This window comes from Pteronotus mesoamericanus, unplaced genomic scaffold (assembly GCF_021234165.1).
Source record: "Pteronotus mesoamericanus isolate MK-2021 breed Mesoamerican mustached bat unplaced genomic scaffold, CSHL_Meso_final scaffold_31, whole genome shotgun sequence".
In the NCBI taxonomy this organism is placed as follows: Eukaryota; Metazoa; Chordata; class Mammalia; order Chiroptera; family Mormoopidae; genus Pteronotus; species Pteronotus mesoamericanus.
This window is the reverse complement of record NW_026555312.1, coordinates 22,688,399-22,710,152: the sequence shown is the minus strand read 5'-3', so window position 1 is coordinate 22,710,152 and position 21,754 is coordinate 22,688,399. Positions and strand designations below refer to the sequence as shown.

Sequence of the window (21,754 nt, the reverse complement as noted above, 5' to 3'; positions counted from 1 at the left end):
TCATTTACAGTTGAAGGAGAAATAAAGAGCTCCCCAGCCAAGCAGCAGCTTACAGGAGTTTGCTACTACCAAACAAGTATTACAAGAACCAGTATTAAAGGGTCTTATTTAACCCTGTGGAGATTACAGCTAATCTGAGAGACACAAACTCTTTTCTTAAATACTCTTACAAATATCAGGTGCATTGGTGCAAGATCATGATTATCTGCACATTTGTACATGACTAACGTTAAGCCACAACATTTAATCCGTCAGTTTGGTTATAACACGTGTTTCATAAGTTTGTGTGATATCCTATAGTAAACTGTATCTGAGAGATACTGCGAACTCTGTGCAGTCAGTTTTGTGGGTTTTTTTCATTTACCATTGAAAATGGCTGGAAAAATATATTAACTCAATAATCTAAGAGATGTTGAAGAACTTCAGAAAATGCTACTCAAGTCCTATTAAGATAATGATAGAGTCAAATGTGAAAATGTAAGTGATTTAGAAGATAAAGATTATGCAGAAGATCGTTCAGAAGAGGTGGATACCAAGTAAGATATTTCTAGTGAAGATGAATTAGACATGAATGAAGAGTGGTTTTTCTAGAAAGGATAAAGAATCAAAATGGAGAAAAAATCCAATGGAAGACAAACTAGAAAAAAGCCACATATTTTGTGTCAACTTCCATTAGTTTAGCCATCTATTTTATCTTATATATTTAATACAATAAATGCAAATTTGCAGTTTTTTAAATCATTTTTCGCATTCAGCACTACTAGTAATGAATTTATCTCTTGGATACACGTAACCTACACTGTAACTTTATTGACTGTGACCTCTGCAGGGTGAAGAAGAAAAAAAAAAACAAAGGAACACATTTAAAAGAATAAAATGGCAATAAATACGTACCTGTCAATAATCACTTGAAATGTAAATGGCTTAAATGCTCCAATCAAAAGACACAGGGAGAATCAATAAGAAAACAAGATCCATATACATACTGACTACAAGAGACCAGCCTTCATAGGAAAGATATATATAGACTAAAAGTGAAGAGATAAAGAAAGATATATCATGCAAATGGAAATTAAAAAAAAAAAAAAAGCTGGGGTAGCAATACTTATTTATGGCAAAATAAACTTTAAGGCAAAGGCTATAGAGTAAGAGACAAAGTAAGATACTACATAACGATGAAGGGAACAACTGAACAAGAGGATATAACCTTTGGTAACATTTGTACACTCAACAAAGGAGCACCTAAACATATAAAGCAATTCTTGATGGATATATAAAGAGAGAGATCAACAGTAATACAGTCATAGTACAGGATTTTAACATCCCATTGACATCAATGGACAGATCTTCCAGACAGAAAATCAACAAGGAAATGGTGGCCTTAAATGACACACAAGATCAGATGGATTTAATTGATATATTCAAAGCATTTCAACCCCAAAGCAGTAGAATATACGTTCTTCTCAAGGGCACATGGAACATTTTCTAGGATAAACCATGTCAGGACACAAAACAAGTCTCAATAAATATAAAAGGATGGAAATCAACCCTGGCTGGGTAGCTCATTTGGGAACAAGACAGGAATGTTTGCTTCCGCCACTCTTATTTAACACAGTACTGGAAGTCCAAGTCACAGCAATCAGACAAGAAAAAGAAACAAAAGGTATCCAAATTGGAAAAGAAGAAGTAAAACTGTAATTATTTGCAGATGACATGATAACGTATGTAAAGAACCCTAGAGATTCCACCAAAAATCTACAAGAGCTGATACATAAATTCAGTAAAGAGCAGCATACAAAATAAATATCTAGAAATTAGTTGCATTTTCATATACCAATAATGAACTCTCAGAAAGGGAAACTAAGAAAACAATCTCATTTACAACTGCATCAAAAAAATCAAATAAAATACCTTGGAATAAATTTAATTAAGGAAGTAGAAGACCTGTACTTGGAAAGTTATAAGACACTGAAGAAAGAGATTGAAAAGATAAATAAGTGAAACCATTTACTGTGTTCACACATAGGAAGAATTAACATTAAAATGTCCCTACTACCCAAAGCAATCAACAGATTCAACACAATTCCTATGAAGATACTAATGGCATATTTCACAGAACTAGGACAAACATTCCAAAAATTTATATGAAGCCATGAAAGAGCCCAAATAGCAATAGCCATCTTGAGAAAGAAGAACAAAGTTGGAGGAATCAAGCTACCTGTTATCAAACTATATACAAGGCCATAGTAATCAAAAGAATCAAAACAGCATGAAAATGGCCTAAAAACAGATGCATAGATCAACAGAACAGAATACAGCAGTGGTCCCCAACCTTTTTGGCACCAGGGACCAGTTTCATGGAAGACAATTTTCAATTCTTCCATGGGCGGGGGTGGGGAGAGGAGGTGGAGCTCAGGCGGTAATGTGGTAATGAAGTTTCACTCACCTGCCTGCTGTTTGCCACCTGCTGTGCGGCCTCGTTCCTAATGGGCCACAGACCGCAGTGGCCCAGGGGTTGGGGACCCCTATAATAGAGAGCTCAGAAATAAATCCACACCTTTATGGTCAATTAATATTTGACAAAGTAGACAAGAACATACAATGGGGTAAAGACAGTCTATTCAATAAATGGTGCTGGGAAAATTAGACCAATATGTGCAAAAAAATACACCATATACACAAATAATATCATAATGGATAGACTTAAATGTAAGACTTGAAATCATAAGTCTTAAAAAAAATACGCAATAAATTCACTCCCATTTCTCCTAGCAACAATATTTTTTCTAGTAATCTCCTTGGGCAAGGGAAACAAAAGAAAAAATAAACACTTGGGAATACACCAAACTAAAAAGGTTTTGCACAGCAAAGAAAACCATCTATCAGGGGCTAATATCCAAACTTTATAAATAAAAAGCTCAACATCAAAAACACAAACTATACAGTTAAAAATAGGCAGAGGACCTGAATAGACACTTTTCCAAAAAGGACATATAGATGCCAGTAGACATAGGAAAGGATGCTCAATGCCACTAATCGTCAGAGAAGTGCAAATTAAAACCACAATGAGATATCATCTCAAACCTGTAAGAATGGCCATCATCAATAAACCAACAAACAAAAAGTGTTGGCAAGGATGTGGAGAAAAGGGAATCCTCACGCACTGCTGGTGGAAATGCAGACCGGCACAGCCACTGGGGAAAAACAGTGTGGAGGTTCCTCAAAAAATTAAAAATGAAATTGTCTTACGACCCAATCATTCCACTTCTGGAAATATATCTGAATGAAACTGTAACATGAATTTGAAAGAATAAATGCACTCCTATGTTCACTGCAATATTATTTACAATAACCAAGATTTGGAAGCAGCCCAAGTGCCCATCGGTAGATGAGTGCATAAAAAACACAAGGGATTACCATTCGGCGGTAAAAAAGAAGGAAATCTTAATCTTACCTTTTGTGACTATATGGATGGACCTGGAGAGTATTATTCTAAGTGAAATAAGCCAGTCAAAGAAAGACAAATACCATATGACTTCACTCATATGTAGAATCTAATGAACAAAATAAACTCACTAACAGACTCATAAATACAAAGAACAGACTGACAACTGTCAGAAAGGAGTGGGGTTACAGGGCTAGGTGATAACAGGTGAAGGCATTAAGCAAAGAAAAAAAGAAGTTATATACAAAGATAACAGAATGGTGATTGCCAGAGGAAAAGAGGGGTGGGGAAGGTAGAAGACACAAAGGGGAGGTAAGTGGTGATGTAAGGAGATGTGACTTGGGGTGGTGAACACAGAGTACAATGTACAGATGATGTATTATACAACTGTATGCCTGAAAACCTATATAACTTTCCATGAATATGAACAATAGTGAGGGGATTGCTTGAGGGAGTCAGGGATGCTGGACAGGGTGGAGGGCAAAGGGAAAAATTGGTACAACTGTAATAGCATAATCAGTAAAATATAATTAAAAAAAGAAACCTATATAACTTTATTAACCAATGTCACCCCAATAAATGCAATAAAAATAAGAACTGTGACTCTTCAGAAAATAAAATAAATAAGAAGATATAAGCAAACAACATAAAGTATAGAATCATTTATAGTACCTGTGGGTTACTCCCTCCATTCAAGATATAACCCTTGGTGAGTTTTCCAGTTCCATCATCCCAGTCCCAATCATCGTCATCATCATAGTCCTCCTCTTCCTCTTCCTCTTCTATCTCACCTTCATCTATTTTTTCTTCTACATTATTCTGAAAGTCTTCAGACAGAAAGTTATCTTCTTCTTTCATTATCTTCAAGTTAATATTTTCACTAGAAATAACAATGTTTTATCATGTTTACACATCTAATTTGTATTTATTTTTCAAAATAATACACATGTTAAATCCAATTTATTGTATTTATTTACAATAAAATAAATTAAATTCAAAAGGTTCCCTTACAACGTATCTGCTAGTAAAGTTAATCTTAATACGATATTTTCTTGTTTATTCAGAGTTTTGTTCCAGCTGTTTGCTTATTCTCTAGGTCCTACTAAAGAAGTATATCAGGTGTTATATCTATCTCTGCCTTAAGTTAGAATTTATATTGCTATCTTCTCTGTTGAATGAACTGGCTCTGATCAGTACTCCAGACCTGACTAGGAAAACTACTTACGGAACTGCTTTAAGAGTGGGTAAAAAAAAATAAAATAAATAAAAATAAATAACTTTCTGACAAAACTTGAGAATAAGCCTAAAGCAGGTTTACCTTGAACTAAATACCACTTTACAGCAAATGAATCTGTATTCAAGATTTGTGTTACACAAAGAACTTCAGATCGCCTTTGTTCATGAAGGGAAGAAATAGTGAATACAAGCACCACAAATGAGAAAGTAAGTTGGATGTAATTAAACAGACGAAGGGATTGTCAAACCCAGATGACAAGCCCAAAGCAGAGAAAACACAAGGTGTTTTTGCCACATAAGAATTTAGACCCAGTGTTAATCGTATCTTCTCAGTTTTTCAAGAGAAGCCAGAGATATGGATTTTTGTGTAAAATCTCCCACTTAATAGGCATATTCAGTTTTAACAAAACACTGCGTATACCCAAACAAAACATGTCTGCTCATCAGGCTCAACAGAGGTACTTCCAGCTTTAACATCTCATGTAGAGAACAAGGACAGAAACCATGTGAAACAATTGATAATACACACTACCAGCTAAAAAACTAAGTTGTGAGTTTAAGTAAATTCAGATGATCAATCTTGACTTTTTAATTAGCTATGGTTTACAGGGCTCCAAATCTCCATGGAATAATCATTAAATACCTACTTACTAGGATTTCATAAGCATAATCCATAAATTGATCCTTCATTTGTCAATAACCTAGAGTGGCATGTTAAGGTTATACCTTCAATAGTACTAGGGCTTCTCAACCTCGGCTGGACAATTCTTTGCTGTGGGAGGTTGTCTTGTGCCTCATAGGATTTTTAGCAGTATCTATGGCCTCTACCTACTGGATGCCACTAATGCACCACCATCCCTAGTTGTGACAAACAATAATGTCTCCAGAAAATACCTAAAGTCGGGGGGCGGGGAAAGCAAAATCAGTTGGTTTATCTTTGTAATACCTAGTGATGGATGGTAAACCAGTGTACACTCATTAACTATTCAACAGCCACACTAGTCGTGTTTCTTTACCCTTAACTTCTTCCCTAAGGCCTTTCGTATGTTCATGTGTAAACATAAATCTGGAATGTCCTCATTTCTTGGGCTAAATCCTACTTATCCTTCCAGTATTAGCTTATTAGCACTTGCTCAGGTAAGTCTTCCCTATTCTTCACCCATTTCTCCTTTGTACTACTTATCCAATTCTAATACAAATCATTTGTCTAATTATTTGACATGTTCTCCCTGCTAGAGTGCAAGCAAGCTCTGTGTCAGAGTGGTGTTTACCAATGAATCCATACCAACTCTATATCTGACATATGGAAAGCGATCAACATATACTGAAAAACCTACAATTGATAAAATTTACATGCAATGAGACCTTACTGTAAACATAAAGATGTTTTCTTGGAATTCTAAAACAATTGTTTCATTTTTCTTTTATGTAAAAGTTATCCTTAATTCCTTTTGCCTTATATCCCACACCTGATCTACCACCGCAGTGTCACTCCTACCTTCAGAACATACCCCTATGACCTTATCTCTAAGGTACATCATCTATGAACTGAATTAATTTATTATTTTTGTACTGTTTCCACTTTGTCTTCCAAAACAATCCCCTACATAGCAGAGTGATTCCTTTAAGTCATAAATTAGATGATGTCATTCCCCTGCTAAAATCCCCCTATGGTTTTCTTTCGGACCTAGGATATCTCAACTCCTTACCATCACTTTTAAGACTCTACATGAGCTGGCCCCTTCTCACTTCTATATCGTTACCGTCCATCTATTTTCTCAACTACCTCTGCTCTGCTGTAGGCACATTGCTCACTAGATTTTACTTTCACAGCCAGGAGGGATCCCACCATGGGGACTCTGCACCTGCTGTACCCTCTTCCTGAATAGCTATTTTCGCCTCTTTTTGAGGCTAGCTCATTCTCGTCGTGCAGATCTGGGCTTAACCCCTCCCTGACCAAATAACTTAGGTCTATCGACTGATTTAAATTATTTGCATAGCATACATCATTGTTCTTTGTTTTTTCAATATTTCTCTGTACTACTCTGCCCTCCCTCTCAAGTAGAAGGTAGAAAGTCAATGACAGGGAATTAATTTGTCTTGTTCATCACTATCTCCAGAGGTTAAGGACAGAACCTGGTACATATTACGTGCCCACGTACCTCTGAAAGCTGAATGTAGTTAAAGCACAAAAACCTACGTTTCCCAATCGCTAATCCCAACTTTGCCTCTCACTGATGCTAACCAACCTGGAAACCCTGGACCTCTTTAATAAGCGGCTTTCAGTAACTCTACCATAAACTGGGACGAAAGTCACGGCAGGGGTGAAGAAAGACGCAAAAGGCTGTGAAGCGAGCTCCTCAGTGAGGAACTACCAATCTCCCTCCAAACCAGTGTTAACGCCCCCAAGGGAGAGGAATGACAGAAAAGCAAAATCCCAAAGGAGTCGGTGTACTTAATCGCCTCTACCTGTCGGAGGAGTCCGCGTCGTCGAACTGCCCGGGGACCACCCGACTCATCAGCAGCCGCCGGTAGTCCATGACGGAACACGCAGAGGTTCAGCGCCACCGGAAGACGCTCACCCTGAGCTGGGCCAGGAACCACACACAGTGTGTTCAATTTCACGACCTCTCCACGGATGTCCGCCTCGCAAACCGCTCTGAAGGCCCCTTGCCAAATGCGCGCGCCACGTGCTTTAAGGAATTAAAACCGACAGCCCCGGTACTGCGGATCCCGCTTTACCGGAAGCCCCGCCCTCACCGGGGCTTGGTCGACAGGAAGTCCCGCTTTGCCTTGGCTCAGACCCTGGAGCTTGCGTCCGACGGTGAGCGAGAGGGGCACACCGACCTGCCAGGCTAACTTGAGTCACCTTCTTCGCTGAGCCTGTGCCCACCATACCACCCAGAGCTTTCAGTTTCTGCAACCTGCTTTGTGTGTCCCTCCCGTAGAAGGACGCGCCCACCAGCCCACAGTTTCTTCGGCTTGGGATCTCATACCCATCATTCTCTACGCCGCCGACAAACTTCGAAGCCCCCTAGCCAGCGCTCTCTCGGGGCGCGGAGGCGTGGCGTGCACCGTTTCCCCCCGAGATTGGCTGGCGCTGGCGCTGGCGGGTGGGCGGGCGAACATCACAGGAACGTTCCGACGCGCTCGCATCCCAACTGCGACTTAACAGCCTTCCTTAGATAAGCTTGAGAAGTTTTCTCCCTCCTGCAAAACCCGGTGCGGGGGTGTGGGAGCACCAAATCCTTATTGTGGATGCAAGAAACGGCGTGGACTCTGGAAGTGAGCACGCGTTTGCGATTTAAAGTGTTTAGTGCATTGTTTTGAGGTGAAAATAAGTTGTTTTTAGAAAGTTTGTCATACGGCTGAAAAGAACTTAAAATCCTATAGTTTTGACCACTAACTCCAGTGATACCTCTTTTTTTCCTGCATAACTCACTTTGATTTATTTCGTGCGGATCCTGCCCCACCCCACCCCACCCCAACCCCGCACTGGGCGGTCTCTAGTGCCGCTCTGGGTGCCGGGCCGGAACGCTGAAGCCGAGCGCAGAAGCACTGGCCGGCTGCCCCTTCCGTCTCCTCCCGCGAGATCCAGTGACATTTCTTTCAACGCCCATCTTAAAACAAGTTTTGAGTATCTCTGGAATATCTATGGAAATATTCGATTAATGTTTTAGAAGTCTAACATATATCTGGTAAAGTCAGAATGAAAGATGGAAAAAGTAAGCCTAACTTACAATAAATTGGCAAATTGTGCCATACGAACAAAGTTGTAAAAGTTTTATTGGAAGTTATAGGTTCACAAGTTTAAGAAATAATGCCCTTCTCGGTTTTTTCGCATTTGGAAAGCAAAACAAGGATTTTTCAAACCCGCTTCACCACAACCTAGGTAGCATTTACGTGTTTGGAAAAAGTTGTGCATGAAGTCGAACCATTCACCAATCCTGTCTAGCCCGCTAGGCTCAGTGGCTTTTTATACTTGGCTAAAGGATGACGTGAGTTTGAAGAAACTTAATAAATTTTTGATAATTCAATAAAATAATTCAGGCAAATGGGTAGTGACTGTAGATGAGAAGGTTTAATAGAAATAAATAATTGGAATGCAGCATTTATTAATATTTACTTTGGCCAACACTGGTAGGGTTTTTTGTTTGTTTTGCTGTAAGGGGTATTGAACCCCTTCGTAAATGGGGGTTCAATAACGTAAATGGACTCCTCTAGAAGTGTGTATAATCTGTGAATGAAACTATTTAATCAAACAATGGTTAAGACTAAAATAGTGAAATGAATAGGTACCGAACTGAGAGACAGGTTTAGACTAAAGACCTTGCAGGAATTTTAAAAAATAGGTGAATCGGTAGATAGGAAGTTTTTAGAAGAGAGAAGCACTTGTCAGGACAGACTATTGAAGTGGGAAGAAGCATGACATACTTGCAAGGAAGTGAGCCTGACCTTACCAGAGCAGAGGAATACTGGCTACCTAAAGTGGGTTCAGGCCTTGTAAAACCTAGAAAGTCAAGCAGAAGAATTTGAAGTCATTGTGATTGGACATCCTTTCCATCTCCACCCCCTAACAGACCTGAGGAATCACAAGTACGTGGACCAGTGTGATGACCTAAGGAATGGAAAGAAAGCATGGTTTATGAAAATCGTTTTTAAAGGATAAATGGACAGAACTTGGGAACAGTAGCGCATGGACAATGAGGTAGAAGGATGCAAAGCTTTCAGATCCTAAGTGCCTGAGAGAATAAGGGTGGCATATGGAAGTGAGGGAAAATTAATTTATAATGTTGGATTTGAGTTGATAAAGAAATATGCAAGTATCAAGTAAATAAAAATAAAGTGTTTGGTGAAACTTCATAGGTCTCTGATAATATTTTGTGAATATCTTTTCATTAAGTAACTTAAAGATCCCCTCACCTTCTGGGTCCCAAGTCTTTTAGGTAATTTTTGGATAGTAACCACACATACTGATTTGCTTTAGTCCAAATTAGTATTTACTACCATACAAAGTACATGGTATATTCAGACAAAATTTTTCTTTTTTTCCAATAACTTGACAAATGACATTTTAAAATTTAGGGCAATGAACTTTGTTGTTTTCTTAATGTAAAGAGGGATGGGAGGAAAAGCATTTTGTTTGCATATGTTTTAAAATTACATGGTTTTTTTTTTTTTAAAGAAGCCTTCCATTATTCAACTGTTAAGAACTAGTAAAAAATTTGGTCATTGCCTTCAGATCCTGTATATTTTGAAGTGGCTGCTTCTCATGAAAAATTAGGAAGCATATCAGAAGCAGATACTATGAATATCAGCAGTCTTTCTCAAGAATTAATTCACGAAAACTCTCCCTTCTACATGGAAACCAGCAGTACTACTTCAGTCTTGCCTCAGGTGTGTATTGCTTATAAGTAATGGGAGGCACTTAGTATACACAGATGTATTTAGCATTCATATTGTGTTCTATATGAAAATTTCTTAAAAAATATGAGGAACAATAAAGAAATCCCCAGTGGAGGCATAGACGAGAAAAATAGTGGAGATGGGTTGCAAGAAAGGTGGAAATTTACAAATAGACTGTTAAGACTGATCCTTTCTAGCCTCTTCATGAAGTCCCATGAGTATAGCCAGAAGACATGCCACAACAACTTAGTCACAGAGTGAGGACAAGAAAACAAGGAGCCTGACATCTGGTCTATTTTCATTTTGAAAAATATTTGGTCATAATATTATGGTATTAATCAGGGCCCAAGTTACTATTACTATGTACTGAATTGTAAAAATGAATGTCTTAAATTATGTAAGTAAGGAGGTCCTCCCTCTTGGATTTCATTGATCTTTTTATTCTTTATAGAAAGTATATAGACCAAAGAAACAAAAAGCTTATTTTAGCTAAAAATAGTAATATCATGTAAGACAAGAGTTAGAAGTGATCTCTGAAATTTAATGAGCAGTGGAATCCCAAGAAGTTTGTGTAAATACAACATTAATACATGCGAGTAGTGCTATTTTATTTTTCAAATATATTATTCCTGATACTGGAAAAATCTAATTAGGAGAAATGTTCTGAATTAACAAGTCCAAAAAACAGTTATAAAATATAATTCAGTTTTTATTTTACCTGAGGTATATTCAGAAAGTGGAACGATGCTATAAAAAGCATATTGAATAGAGATTTGTAACTACCTGACTTTAATAAGAGATAAGAACTTTTATAGGGTATCGTTTAGGTTCACATACTTGATATGCTGTCCATGATTAAACCAATGTTTTCCTTAAACATTTGAAATATTTTTCTTACTATTTTATTTATACTGTTAATTTACTTAAACTACTTCATCTTAGATAACATTAAGGTGACTTTGAGAATAAGCCCTACATAAATTTTTATAGATTTCTATTTACTGGATTCAGATTTCACCTCAGTACTAGGTCCCTATTTTATATATCCAATGTTTAAAAACTTGAATAGACCAGATTTAACTAGCATCAAAGAATTATCAACAAGACATATATAGGTTATCATATATCCATATGTTTATAGGAACACGATTTGACTTACCAAAAACCAAAGTATTAAAACAGCAAGATACTCCTTTAACTCTCTAATTTAATATTGTGGCTTTATTAACACGATTTTACTAAAAGAAAGCTCAGATATGCACTGGGGAAAGATACTAGAAAGCACATTCTACCTGAGCAAGAAAAAATTCTAACCAAAATTACATAGCAATGTACATATACCTTTAGAAGAGACTTATGATGTTTGATGTATTAATATTAATGCCTTTTTTATTATTAATACAGAATGAAATAAAGACTTTAAAAAGGGAAAATGAGTCTAAACTCACACTTTCTGAGGAAATTTATAGCACACTAGATGGTTTGATAGGTGGTGAGTATCTCTTTGTTGGCAATATACAAACAGAAACTAAGATCTTTTTGTGTCCTGTGATGATAATAATAATGGCCAGGAACTGTGCTAAGCATTTTATGTACATTATCACATTTAATCCATAAACAAGCTCATGAAATAAAAATTTTTTTCCTCTTCATAAGTAAGGGCTGTTTTTATCTTTATTTTAAAGATGAGAACAGACCCTGGGAGTAACACAAGAAATACAAACCATAATTAACACATTCAACTACATTAAAATTTAAAATATTTGTGTTTCCAAACCAGAATCAACAGTAAAAAAGCAAGCCACACACAATCTAAGGTACATGTAATGTATGCAAATGACAAAGGATTAGTATCCAAAGATACAGAATTCCAATAAGAAAAAGGTACATACAACTCAACAGAAAAACAGGAAACATATCTGTATTAGTTTGCTACAGCTACCATAACAAAATACCACAGACTGGCTGGCTTCAGCAATTCAAATTTATATTCTCACAGTTCTAGAGGCTGGAAATCCAAGATCAAGTGCCTGCAGAGTTGGTTTCTCCTGAGGCCTTTCAGATGGCCATCTTCTTGTGTCCTCACATGGCTTTTCTCTGTGCCTCCCTGGTGTCTCTTCTTACAAGTACCTCAGTTATTTTGTATCAGGGCCCCACCGTAATGACCTCATCTATCCTTGATTACCCTCTTAAAGGCCCTATCTCCAAATAAATAACATTCTAAGGTACTGAGGATTAAGCCTTCAACATGTGAATTTTGAGGAAACATTTCAGTCCCTGAGAGTATTTAAACGGCAGATGACAGAAAAGGAAACCTGAAAGACCATTAAATACCTAAAAAGATGTACATTAAAAGACCACAAAATACCATTTCACACATACCAGTTTGACATATTGGAAGGATGTAGAGTGAAGGAACTCATACTACTGGAAAAAGTATAAGTATAACCAATTTGGAGAATAATTTTGCAGTATCTAGTAAAGTTGAAGATACGTATTTTCTATAATCCAGCAATTCCACTTCTAGGTATATACTCAGGGTCTAGACAAAAATTCTTACATTAGTATACAAGAAAATGTGTATTAGGATGTTCACTGAGTATTGTTTTTAATAACAAAATTAGAAATAGGCCCAAGAAAAGGAAATAAAGCATAATTCTTCTGTGTAATTAACTAGATGTACATGTATTTACATGGCTAAGTATGAAAAACAAAATTTTAATGATATAAAAACTGTTTTATATGGTTATACAAGGCATGATACAAATAACCCCCCTTTTTAATGAGTTGGTATCTCAAATCTATTATTACAAAATCATAAGCACATAATTCTGTAACATAACAACATCACACTCAAGCACACCATATGACATTTTAGGTGAAATGTTCAAATTGCTGTCCATTTCATGTGAGACACTCATGTACCCTACCAACCCCACCCTACCCTACCAGAGTAAAATGGCTTTACTTCTGCTGGACCCTGTATATGGTTATGATGTACCATTGAGTTGACTCCAGCTCCTGGTAACACTATAAATGAGTGATGTCCATAATGTCCTGTCCTCAATAGCCCTGCTCATGAAGTCAGTCCATCTCATTTTTGGTCTTTCTTTTTTCCTGTTGCCTTCTATTTTTCCCATCATTATTAACTTTTCCTAAGAACCTTGGTCTCTCAAGATGTACCCTAAATGGGACAGCTTCAGTTTTGTAATTTTTGCCTCCAGTGATGTTTTAGGTTTAAAACCTAAATATTCTACGACCTATTTGCTCACCTTTCTGGTGGTCCAGAGTATCCACAGAGCTCTCCTCCAACACCATATATTGAATGAAGGAAATTTTTTCCTATCAGCCTTCACTGTCTAGCTTTCACATTTGTACATAGTAATCGGGAATAAGATGGTATGGATAATCTTAGCCTTGGTCTCTAATAACACATATTTGCTCTTGGTGATTGATCTTTCTTAATTCTTCCATTGCTGCCTTTCAAGTCTCAGCTTTTTTCTTTCTTTCTTTTTTTTTTTTAATTTCTTGGCTGCAGTCTTCATTTGAATTGATGACTGAACCAAAGTAAGCAAAATGTTTAACAATTCCATTATCTTCATTGTCTATGTTAAAGTTGCCTATTTCATGCTATCTATTTGTCTTCTAAATGTTCAAATGCAGTCCTGCTTTGGTATTTCCTTCTTTCACTTTGGTCAGAAGTCTTTTCAAATAATTGCTGCATTCTGCCAGTATGATGATGTCTCTGCATATTTTAAGTTACTGATATTTTGCCTTCCTCTGAGTCTAGCCCAATTTTTTGTATATGTTCTCTGTGTAGATTAAATAGGGAGATAAAGTTATACATGTATATATATATGTATATGTATAATGATGCTAGTTACAAATTTTAAAACAGAAAACAATATTGTGTAACCACAGTTTGCTCAGGGTGCTGCAGGATATTTTGAAATTTGAAGTAAACAGTGGTACTAGACATCTGTTGGGTCCCACAAATTACTAGCATGAGATAGCTCATTATTTCAATATACAGTGGCACCTTGGTTTTCAAACGTAATTCGTTCCAGAAGACTATCCAAGAAGTGATTTGTTTGAAAACTGAATCGCTTCTGAGATACATGTGACTGATCATACAGGTGTCAGCATGAAAGTGTTACTGGGTTGAGAACGAAAGTTTTATTCAACAACTGAGAATTTTTTTTCCATGAACAACTCGGTTAAGAACCAAATAGTTCGAAACGGGAGATGTTCGAGAACTGAGATTTGACTGTAAAACCACACTACAATCCTTTCTATAATATCTTACTTGCAAAGCTGCAGTTTTGGAGATTGCTGTGATTAAGTTGCAAGTATTGCATGAAAATCAAGGTGGAATGGGTAGTGAGGATTGGCCTTTTCCAATCTGATTCCAAACTTTGAAACGTGTGGTGCCCAAAGGTACAATCAAGTAATAAATTTGGTTGTTTAAGAATGAAATAAATATTTTTCTTTCAGTTTCTGTATATTTTAAAACAGCTTTTAAGTTGGTAGGACAAATACTTGTTAAGTTGGTTGAGCTTAACTACTTAACAAATGGAACTGTTAGGTACAGGGGTTCTGTGAAAAAATTACTGAGATTTTTAAGATGCCACAGAATGAGAAAGTCTGGGAACTTGATATATATTATTTAGGGTACATAAGTCACTAGTGAAAGAAAATATGGATGGGAAGAGTGAATAAATACTGATTTCAATAATAGTGGTTATCTCTAGGGAGGGAAAAAGGAAATTTAGGTAGAAAGGAGAGATCATTAATTTTGCAATACTAGTTCTATTTTGCCTTATTTGCTTATTTAAAAATAGGTTTTTAAAAATCTATTAAATCTGGGTAATTTGTCATATTGAGAAACTGTGTATACCATACCATTTAGAACTAGAATCCTAGAATCTTACCAGCTTTGTTATATTAGACAAGTGATTTAATATCTCTTATGTCTGTTTCCTTATCTGTAAAACAAAGATAATTAAAGAACCAACATGGGATTGTTGTGAGATTAAACAAGTACATGTATGTTTGCTATACACTATTCACTTTGCTTTTGTATTCTTTTGAGACATTTTGTAATTAAAACATTTTAAAATTACAGTGCAACAAAATAATTTTGAAGATGTCTTGGACTTTGTTGTATTGGTATTTAACCAGAGTAATATATAACAAGCTTTTGAAACAGTCATATGAGAACTTCTTTCTCCCACGTAAAAAAGTTGTTTTGTTTGCTAGCACAAAGCCATGCTAAAATCCACTCAGTGCAAAATGTTGAAATATATATAATTCTTAAAAGGCTCAAAGATTTTATTTCATAAATGTTAATATAACTTAATACATAAATTTATGGTCAGCTAATTCTTATTTTCTTCTATCTCTTTCTAATGAGATGTGAACAATGAAAATTATTCACAAGATATGCTAACTGGGCCCATTGACACCAGCATTTCTTCCTTCAGACAATGTGAACCAATTTTCAAATTTCATCAGACGAAAGCATTTAATGATGAAATTATAATGTTTCAAAACATGACAGGTGGCATACCTTACACAGAGAAGCCAGAAGAAATGCAAAGTCATGTATATAATTATGCAAAAGACAACAATATAAAGGAAGATTCAATTAAGGAAGAAAATTCAGTGGAAACTAGCACTTCCACAAACGAAGACCAAGTTGCTGATGAATGTGTCAGGCAACTTCCTAAAAGCCCACCTGTAATCCACTGCAGTAGGGAGACACTGAAATTCACGGACATGTCACTGGCTAAAAATTCTGCCCAGGACTCTGCCCTCAACCCTTGTCAACCTGAAAGCTTCTTGTGTAAAGAATGTGTACACAGTGATGTTGAAAACCCATTTTACAAAGAGAATAGCTTTAACCAGTATGGTCTGAGAGCTTATCATACAACAGGGGAGGTAAGATTTTTGATGGTTAGTACAACCTGTACAGTATTGAAGGATTTATTTTTATTTTTGAGTAAAATGTCAAAAGTGTATTTTTTAAAAAATGTTATTGTATGTTTTCCGTTACCACTTAGTCCCCTTATACTCTCTTCCTCCACGCCACCCCTGCAACCACCACACTGCTGTCCATGTCCATGAGCCCTTTTTCGTTTTTGCTCAACCCCTCTACCCCAACCTCCCCCATTCCTTAGCTGCCATCCTGCTCTCTATTTATGAGTCTGTTTCTATTTTGCTTGTTCAGTTTGTTTATTAGATTCCACATGTGAGTGAAATCATATGGTATTTGTCTTTCTCTGACTGGCTTATTTCACTTAGCATAGTGTTCTGCAGGTGTATCCATACTGTTGCAAAGGGTAAACTTTTCTTTCTTACAGCTGAGTGGTATTCCATGTGTTAACGTCCTGTAGTTTTATCCACTCATCTGATGGACACTTGGGCTGCTTCCATATCTTGGTGATTGTAAATAACACTGCAATGAACATAGGGGTGCTTATGGTCTTTTGCATTAATGTTTTGGGTTCCTTCGGATATATTCCCAGAAGTGAGATTGCTGCATACAAATGGAGATCTACTTTAATTTTCTGAGGTATCTCTGTACAGCTTTCCACAGTGGTTGCACCAGTCTGCAATCTGGTTCAAAAGAGTTTCTCTTTCTCCACATCCTCACCAGCAATTACTGTTTGTTGATTTATTGATGATGACCATTCTGACAGGTGTGAGATGACAGGTGTGAGGTTTTAATTTGCATTCCTCTGATGATTAGTGATGTTGAGCATCTTTTCATACGTCTATTGGCCATCTGTATGTCCTCTATGGAGAAGTGTCTATTCAGGTCCTTTGCCCATTTTTTAAATTGGGGTGTTTGGTTTTTTGGTGTTAAGTTTTGTAAGTTCTTTATAAATTTCAGATATTAACCTTTTATCAGATGTATTAGTGCATATATTCTCCCATTCTGTGGGTTGTCTTTTTATTTGTTGATGTTTTCCCTTGCTGTGCCAAACCTTTTTAGTTTGAAGTAGTCCTAGTTGTTTATTTTTAATTTTGTTTCCCTTGCCTGGGGAGATAATATCTGAAAAAATATTGCTATGAGCAATGTCCAAGATTTTTCTGCCCTGTTTTCTATAATTTTTATGGTTTCCAGTCTAACATTTAATTCTTTAATCCATTTTGAATTTATTCTTGTGTGTGGTGTAAGAAGGTGGTCTAGTTTAATTTTTCTGCACATACCTGTCCAATTTCCCCAACACCATTTATTGAATAAACTATCTTTAGCCCATTGTATGTGCTTGGGTGTTTTGTGTTTTGTTTTTTAATTCTATAATCTGAGACCTTTCCAAGTAGTGATAAATTATTTAATCAGCACAGGGGAAAATGCCTTCTCTGGGGAAAATGCCTTCTCTGGGGAAAATGCCTTCCTAGAGCTTGATCAGTTTAGAAATAAATTTTTCTAATAAAATCAAGTTCATACTAGGAGATTTGATCTACCAAATGATAATTTCTTTGAGGATCAGGGCTCTGTCCTACTTTTTTATGCACCTTAGCATCTACATGGTACCTTGAATAAGTTCCTGTATTTGGTAAATTAAGTTGACTAGAACTCAGTATACATTAAGAAAAATGTTGTGAAGAGCAAGCAATACAGAGGTATTAAGTTATTTGACAAGGAATTTTTAAGATTTTTCTATCATATGGTATTTATGTTGACAAGCAAAAATTATTATTTTTTTCACCAAAGTGAAAACATTAACTTGTCTTTTGATTTATTAAACCTGGGCATGTAGTAGCTTAAGAGCACTAAAGATACTAACAATATAAAATTTATGTGCTCTGAACAAAAAAGTTTTTTAAGAATTGGTGTGAGCAAGTAGAAAAAAATCAAAGAATAGCATAAATAATATCTTCTTATTGTAAGTTTGATGAGAAAAGCTATGATTATTATGTTTAATATGCAAGTGTGACCAGTTTTTTGTTCATTTTTGGAAGCAGTATTTAAAAGAGGACTTTATTTCCCTTTGTTTCTGGAAAACAACATTTAAAAAATCTGTTTAATTAGGATTTCCAAATATTGTTCCTTCCTATTTCCATTGCACTTAGTCATTTATTCATCAGTCAATAAATACTTTCAGGCATCTAATATGGGCTAGGCCCTGTGCTATGTGTTGGCTATATAATGGTTAAAAAATATGGATTTTGTCATCATGAAAATAACATCCTAGTAGAAGATGATGCTGTTTTCATGATGGGGTACATTAAGCAAATAATTACACAAATAAATGTAAATTTTCAACTATGGTAAGTGTTGTGAATAAAACTTACATATAAAGTGTAAGTGGCCCTGGCTGGTGTGGCTGCTCAGTGGGTTGGACATCAGCCTATGAACTGGAGAGGTCACAATTCCATTCCCAGTCAGGGCACATGCCAGAGTTGCATGCTAGGTCCCTGGTTGCGGGTGTGCAAGAGACAACCAATAGAAGTTTCTCTTGCACATTGATGTTCTCCCTTTCTCTCCCCCTCCCTTCCCCTCTCTCTAAAAAAATAAATAAAATCTTTAAAAAAATAAAGTGTACGTAAAATGTATATAACGTTATGTAAAATTACATGTAAACTTGCAGGAATGATTATTGCTGCAAATAAAAGTAAGGTAGGTGTCTTACTACCTTGGTCAGGGAATTTGGAGAAGGCTTCCCTGATGTAGTGGGAATTGAGCGAAGCTTTGTAAGATGCGTAGGAGTGAATTAGGTAACCAGGGGTGGAAGAGCCTTCCGTGCAAAATTAATGTGCAAAAAAACTTGTGGCTGCAGGGAGCAACATCCCTACTAGGTCCTGAAAGATGCCCAGGGTTGGTGAATTGGAGGAAGCAACAGGGATGTAGTAGATGAGGATGAAGAGGTAGCATGGGTCAGATATTAAGGTCAGACATTAGGACCTTGTAGGCTTCAGTAAGGATAGTTGTCTTTATCCCAGAACAATGAAGAAACATTTAAATACAGGGATTCAGCCCTGGGCAGGTGGTGCCGTTTGTTGGAGCATCATCCCATGTACCAAAAGGTTGTAAGTTCCATTCCCAGTCAGGGCATATACCTAGCTTTCGAGTTTGATCCCCGGTCAGGGCACATACAGGAGGCGATTGATGTTTGTCTCTCAGATTGATCTCTCTCTCTCTCATCAGTAAATGTGTCCCTGGGTGAGGATTAGAAAAGAAAATATAGGGGTCCAATATCTAAATTCTGGAAAGTTATGCAGCCCACTCCTACAAATATCTTTTACTGTTTTTTTTAATGTCATGTTCATTTCAGCTTTGTTTTACCACAACTTACTGTCCTGTTTAAACTCCCCAAAACCAGTATCATAGGCAGAAATCAATCACAAGACATGTTTATCTGGCACACTGATGTTTACAGGTCATAGCACAATGAGATAATGGTTTAGTGAGGAATGAAAAAAGGATTTAAAAGAGGCTTCACAGATTGTAGGATAATTGATAAATTTGTTTTAATTTATGTAAAGTCAAACAGCCTATGTTATGTATGTCCAGAAAAGCTTACATCAGAGAAAATGGTGAGAGTATCAAAGTTTAATTTTTTTGTAAAAGTAAATATGATTCATATTTTTATCACATACCTGTTGTTTGTGTTCTGCTATGCTGTTAGGTGCTATACATACATGTAGTAATTAATACTTAAGTATTTTTGTTAAGTAGGTGTTATTATTGGAAATAGAGTTATTTTATGGCCAAGGAAACCAAACTAGGGATCTATGATTCAAGGCTAGTTCTGACTTCAAAGTTCAAGGTAATTCTACTCTTTCACACTTATTTACTATAATTTACAGGCTTCAGTTTCTTCAGAAGGGATACAGAATTCTGGGGAGATTCCTGAGATGTCAGTCAGTCACCAAAAGGAAGTCACAGTGGAGGACATGGAGAGTCTAGGGATTGTGTCAACTTGTTCTCATGCAGGCATTTTTTGGAGTGGTGGAGCATCTCGGGAGGACAGCAAGACACCTGACACAGAGCAAAGCTTGGAAAGCTTACAACCTCTGGAGGAGGATATGGCTTTAAATGAAGTCTTGCAGAAATTAAAACATACTAACAAAAAGCAGCAAACTCTGATCCAAAACCTACAGTGTACTAACATGTACTTAGAGAAGAAGGTTGAAGAACTACTGGTGAAGACTAACAAGCAGCACATGTTTGTTGATATCATAAATAAGCTAAAGGAGAATGTCGAAGCATTAATTGAAGACAAATATAGAGTAATGATAGAGAAGAATGAAACTGACAAGACATTGCAGAATTTGCATGACATTTTAACTAACACCCAAAAACATCTTCAGGAATCTAGAAAAGAAAAGGAAATCTTACAGGAAGAGCTTAAGAGGATCAAGGGAAATTATGTTTGTCTACAGGAAAGGTACATAACTGAAATGCAACAAAAAACCAAAACTGTTAGTCAGTGCATAGAGATGGGCAAAGCCTTAAGCAAGAAAGAAGAAGAGGTAGAGAGACTGCAGCAACTCAAAAGAGAATTGGAAAATGCCACCAGTTCTGCTTTGGGCTTATTGAAAAGGGAAAAAGAGACCCGAGAACAAGAGTTCCTGTCTTTACAGGAAGAATTTCAGAAACATGAAAAGGAAAACCTGGAAGAAAGACAGAAACTGAAATGTAGACTTGAGAAATTAGTAGCGCAATTTAAAAATGTGCAATTCATGTCTGAAAGTGAAAGGGCCAAGAATACAAAACTTGAGCAGAAGATCAACGAAGTAAAAAATGAAAATGCAAAACTTCAGCAGCAGGTTGCAAGGAGTGAGGAGCAAAATTATGTCCCTAAATTTGAGATTGCCCAGTTAAAGGAGCATTTAGAGGAAGTAATGAAGTCAAATATCACAAAGGTACTGTCACAAATTCAAAATCTCTAATGCAGAACTCAGCAGTTTCTAATAATCTGGTGATGCATCATTAGGCATAACAAATTTTTTTGCAGAAAGAATTATAAAGCAAAAAGAGAATGGAAAATGCACCACAGGTTTGGAGAATTTTCTTCGGTTCTTGGGTACCTACATTAAAGAACAGCCATTTCTAGTCTCTTGTGATTATTTTGGTAAACATGAAAATTAATGGGATTTTTCTCGGTACATCTGACCAATTATCTTTAGCATCCTTTGAGAAATCATTTTTCTAAGTGGGGGTTTTAATCTCTTCAACAATAAAAGTAAATAATATAATTGCATATTTGGTTTACATGGTAAAACAAACCTATATTATATCACATTCATTTTGTAAAATTATAAACATTTTTATTGAGATATAATTGATATATAACATTATATTAGTTTCAGGAGTACAACATAATGATGTGATATTTGTATACGTTGTAAAATGATCACCACAATAAATCTAGTTAACATCAGTTAAAAACAGCATGAGAATATGAGAGCCATATCAGTATTTTTGGAGGGGCTGTAATTTGATATTCTCTGCAGTTCAAATGGCTTTTTTGGTGGTCAAGAACCTGGAAGCATGTCCTGGAAGTAATAATTTTCACAAAACCGAGCACAACTATTTCAGTTTTGTAGGCCTGCCTTAAAATTGTTACAGTACCATCTTATTAACTCTGACTTCTTAGAAAGAAGGCTAGTCTGAACAAGAAAAATGGATGTTTATTTTTTGTATTTGTTATA

General features: G+C 36.3%; 2 protein-coding genes across 2 annotated transcripts in view; one reads left to right on the top strand and one right to left on the bottom strand.

The window, feature by feature from the left end:
* RIOK1 (RIO kinase 1) overlaps positions 1-7,756 on the bottom strand; it is a 33,830-nt gene extending 26,074 nt beyond the window's left edge. Inside the window, exons 1-2 of the mRNA XM_054591929.1 lie at positions 7,151-7,756; positions 4,118-4,325 (exon numbers count right to left, since the gene is read on the bottom strand). Coding sequence (XP_054447904.1) covers positions 4,118-4,325; positions 7,151-7,221 — 279 coding nt within the window. The 5' untranslated portion in view covers positions 7,222-7,756. The remainder of the gene's footprint in view (positions 1-4,117; positions 4,326-7,150) is intronic.
* Positions 7,220-21,754, top strand: part of CAGE1 (cancer antigen 1) — a 50,308-nt gene continuing 35,773 nt past the window's right edge. The window contains exons 1-6 of the mRNA XM_054591998.1: positions 7,220-7,505; positions 7,630-7,794; positions 9,912-10,078; positions 11,492-11,579; positions 15,501-15,943; positions 19,907-20,965. Coding sequence (XP_054447973.1) covers positions 7,220-7,505; positions 7,630-7,794; positions 9,912-10,078; positions 11,492-11,579; positions 15,501-15,943; positions 19,907-20,965 — 2,208 coding nt within the window. The remainder of the gene's footprint in view (positions 7,506-7,629; positions 7,795-9,911; positions 10,079-11,491; positions 11,580-15,500; positions 15,944-19,906; positions 20,966-21,754) is intronic.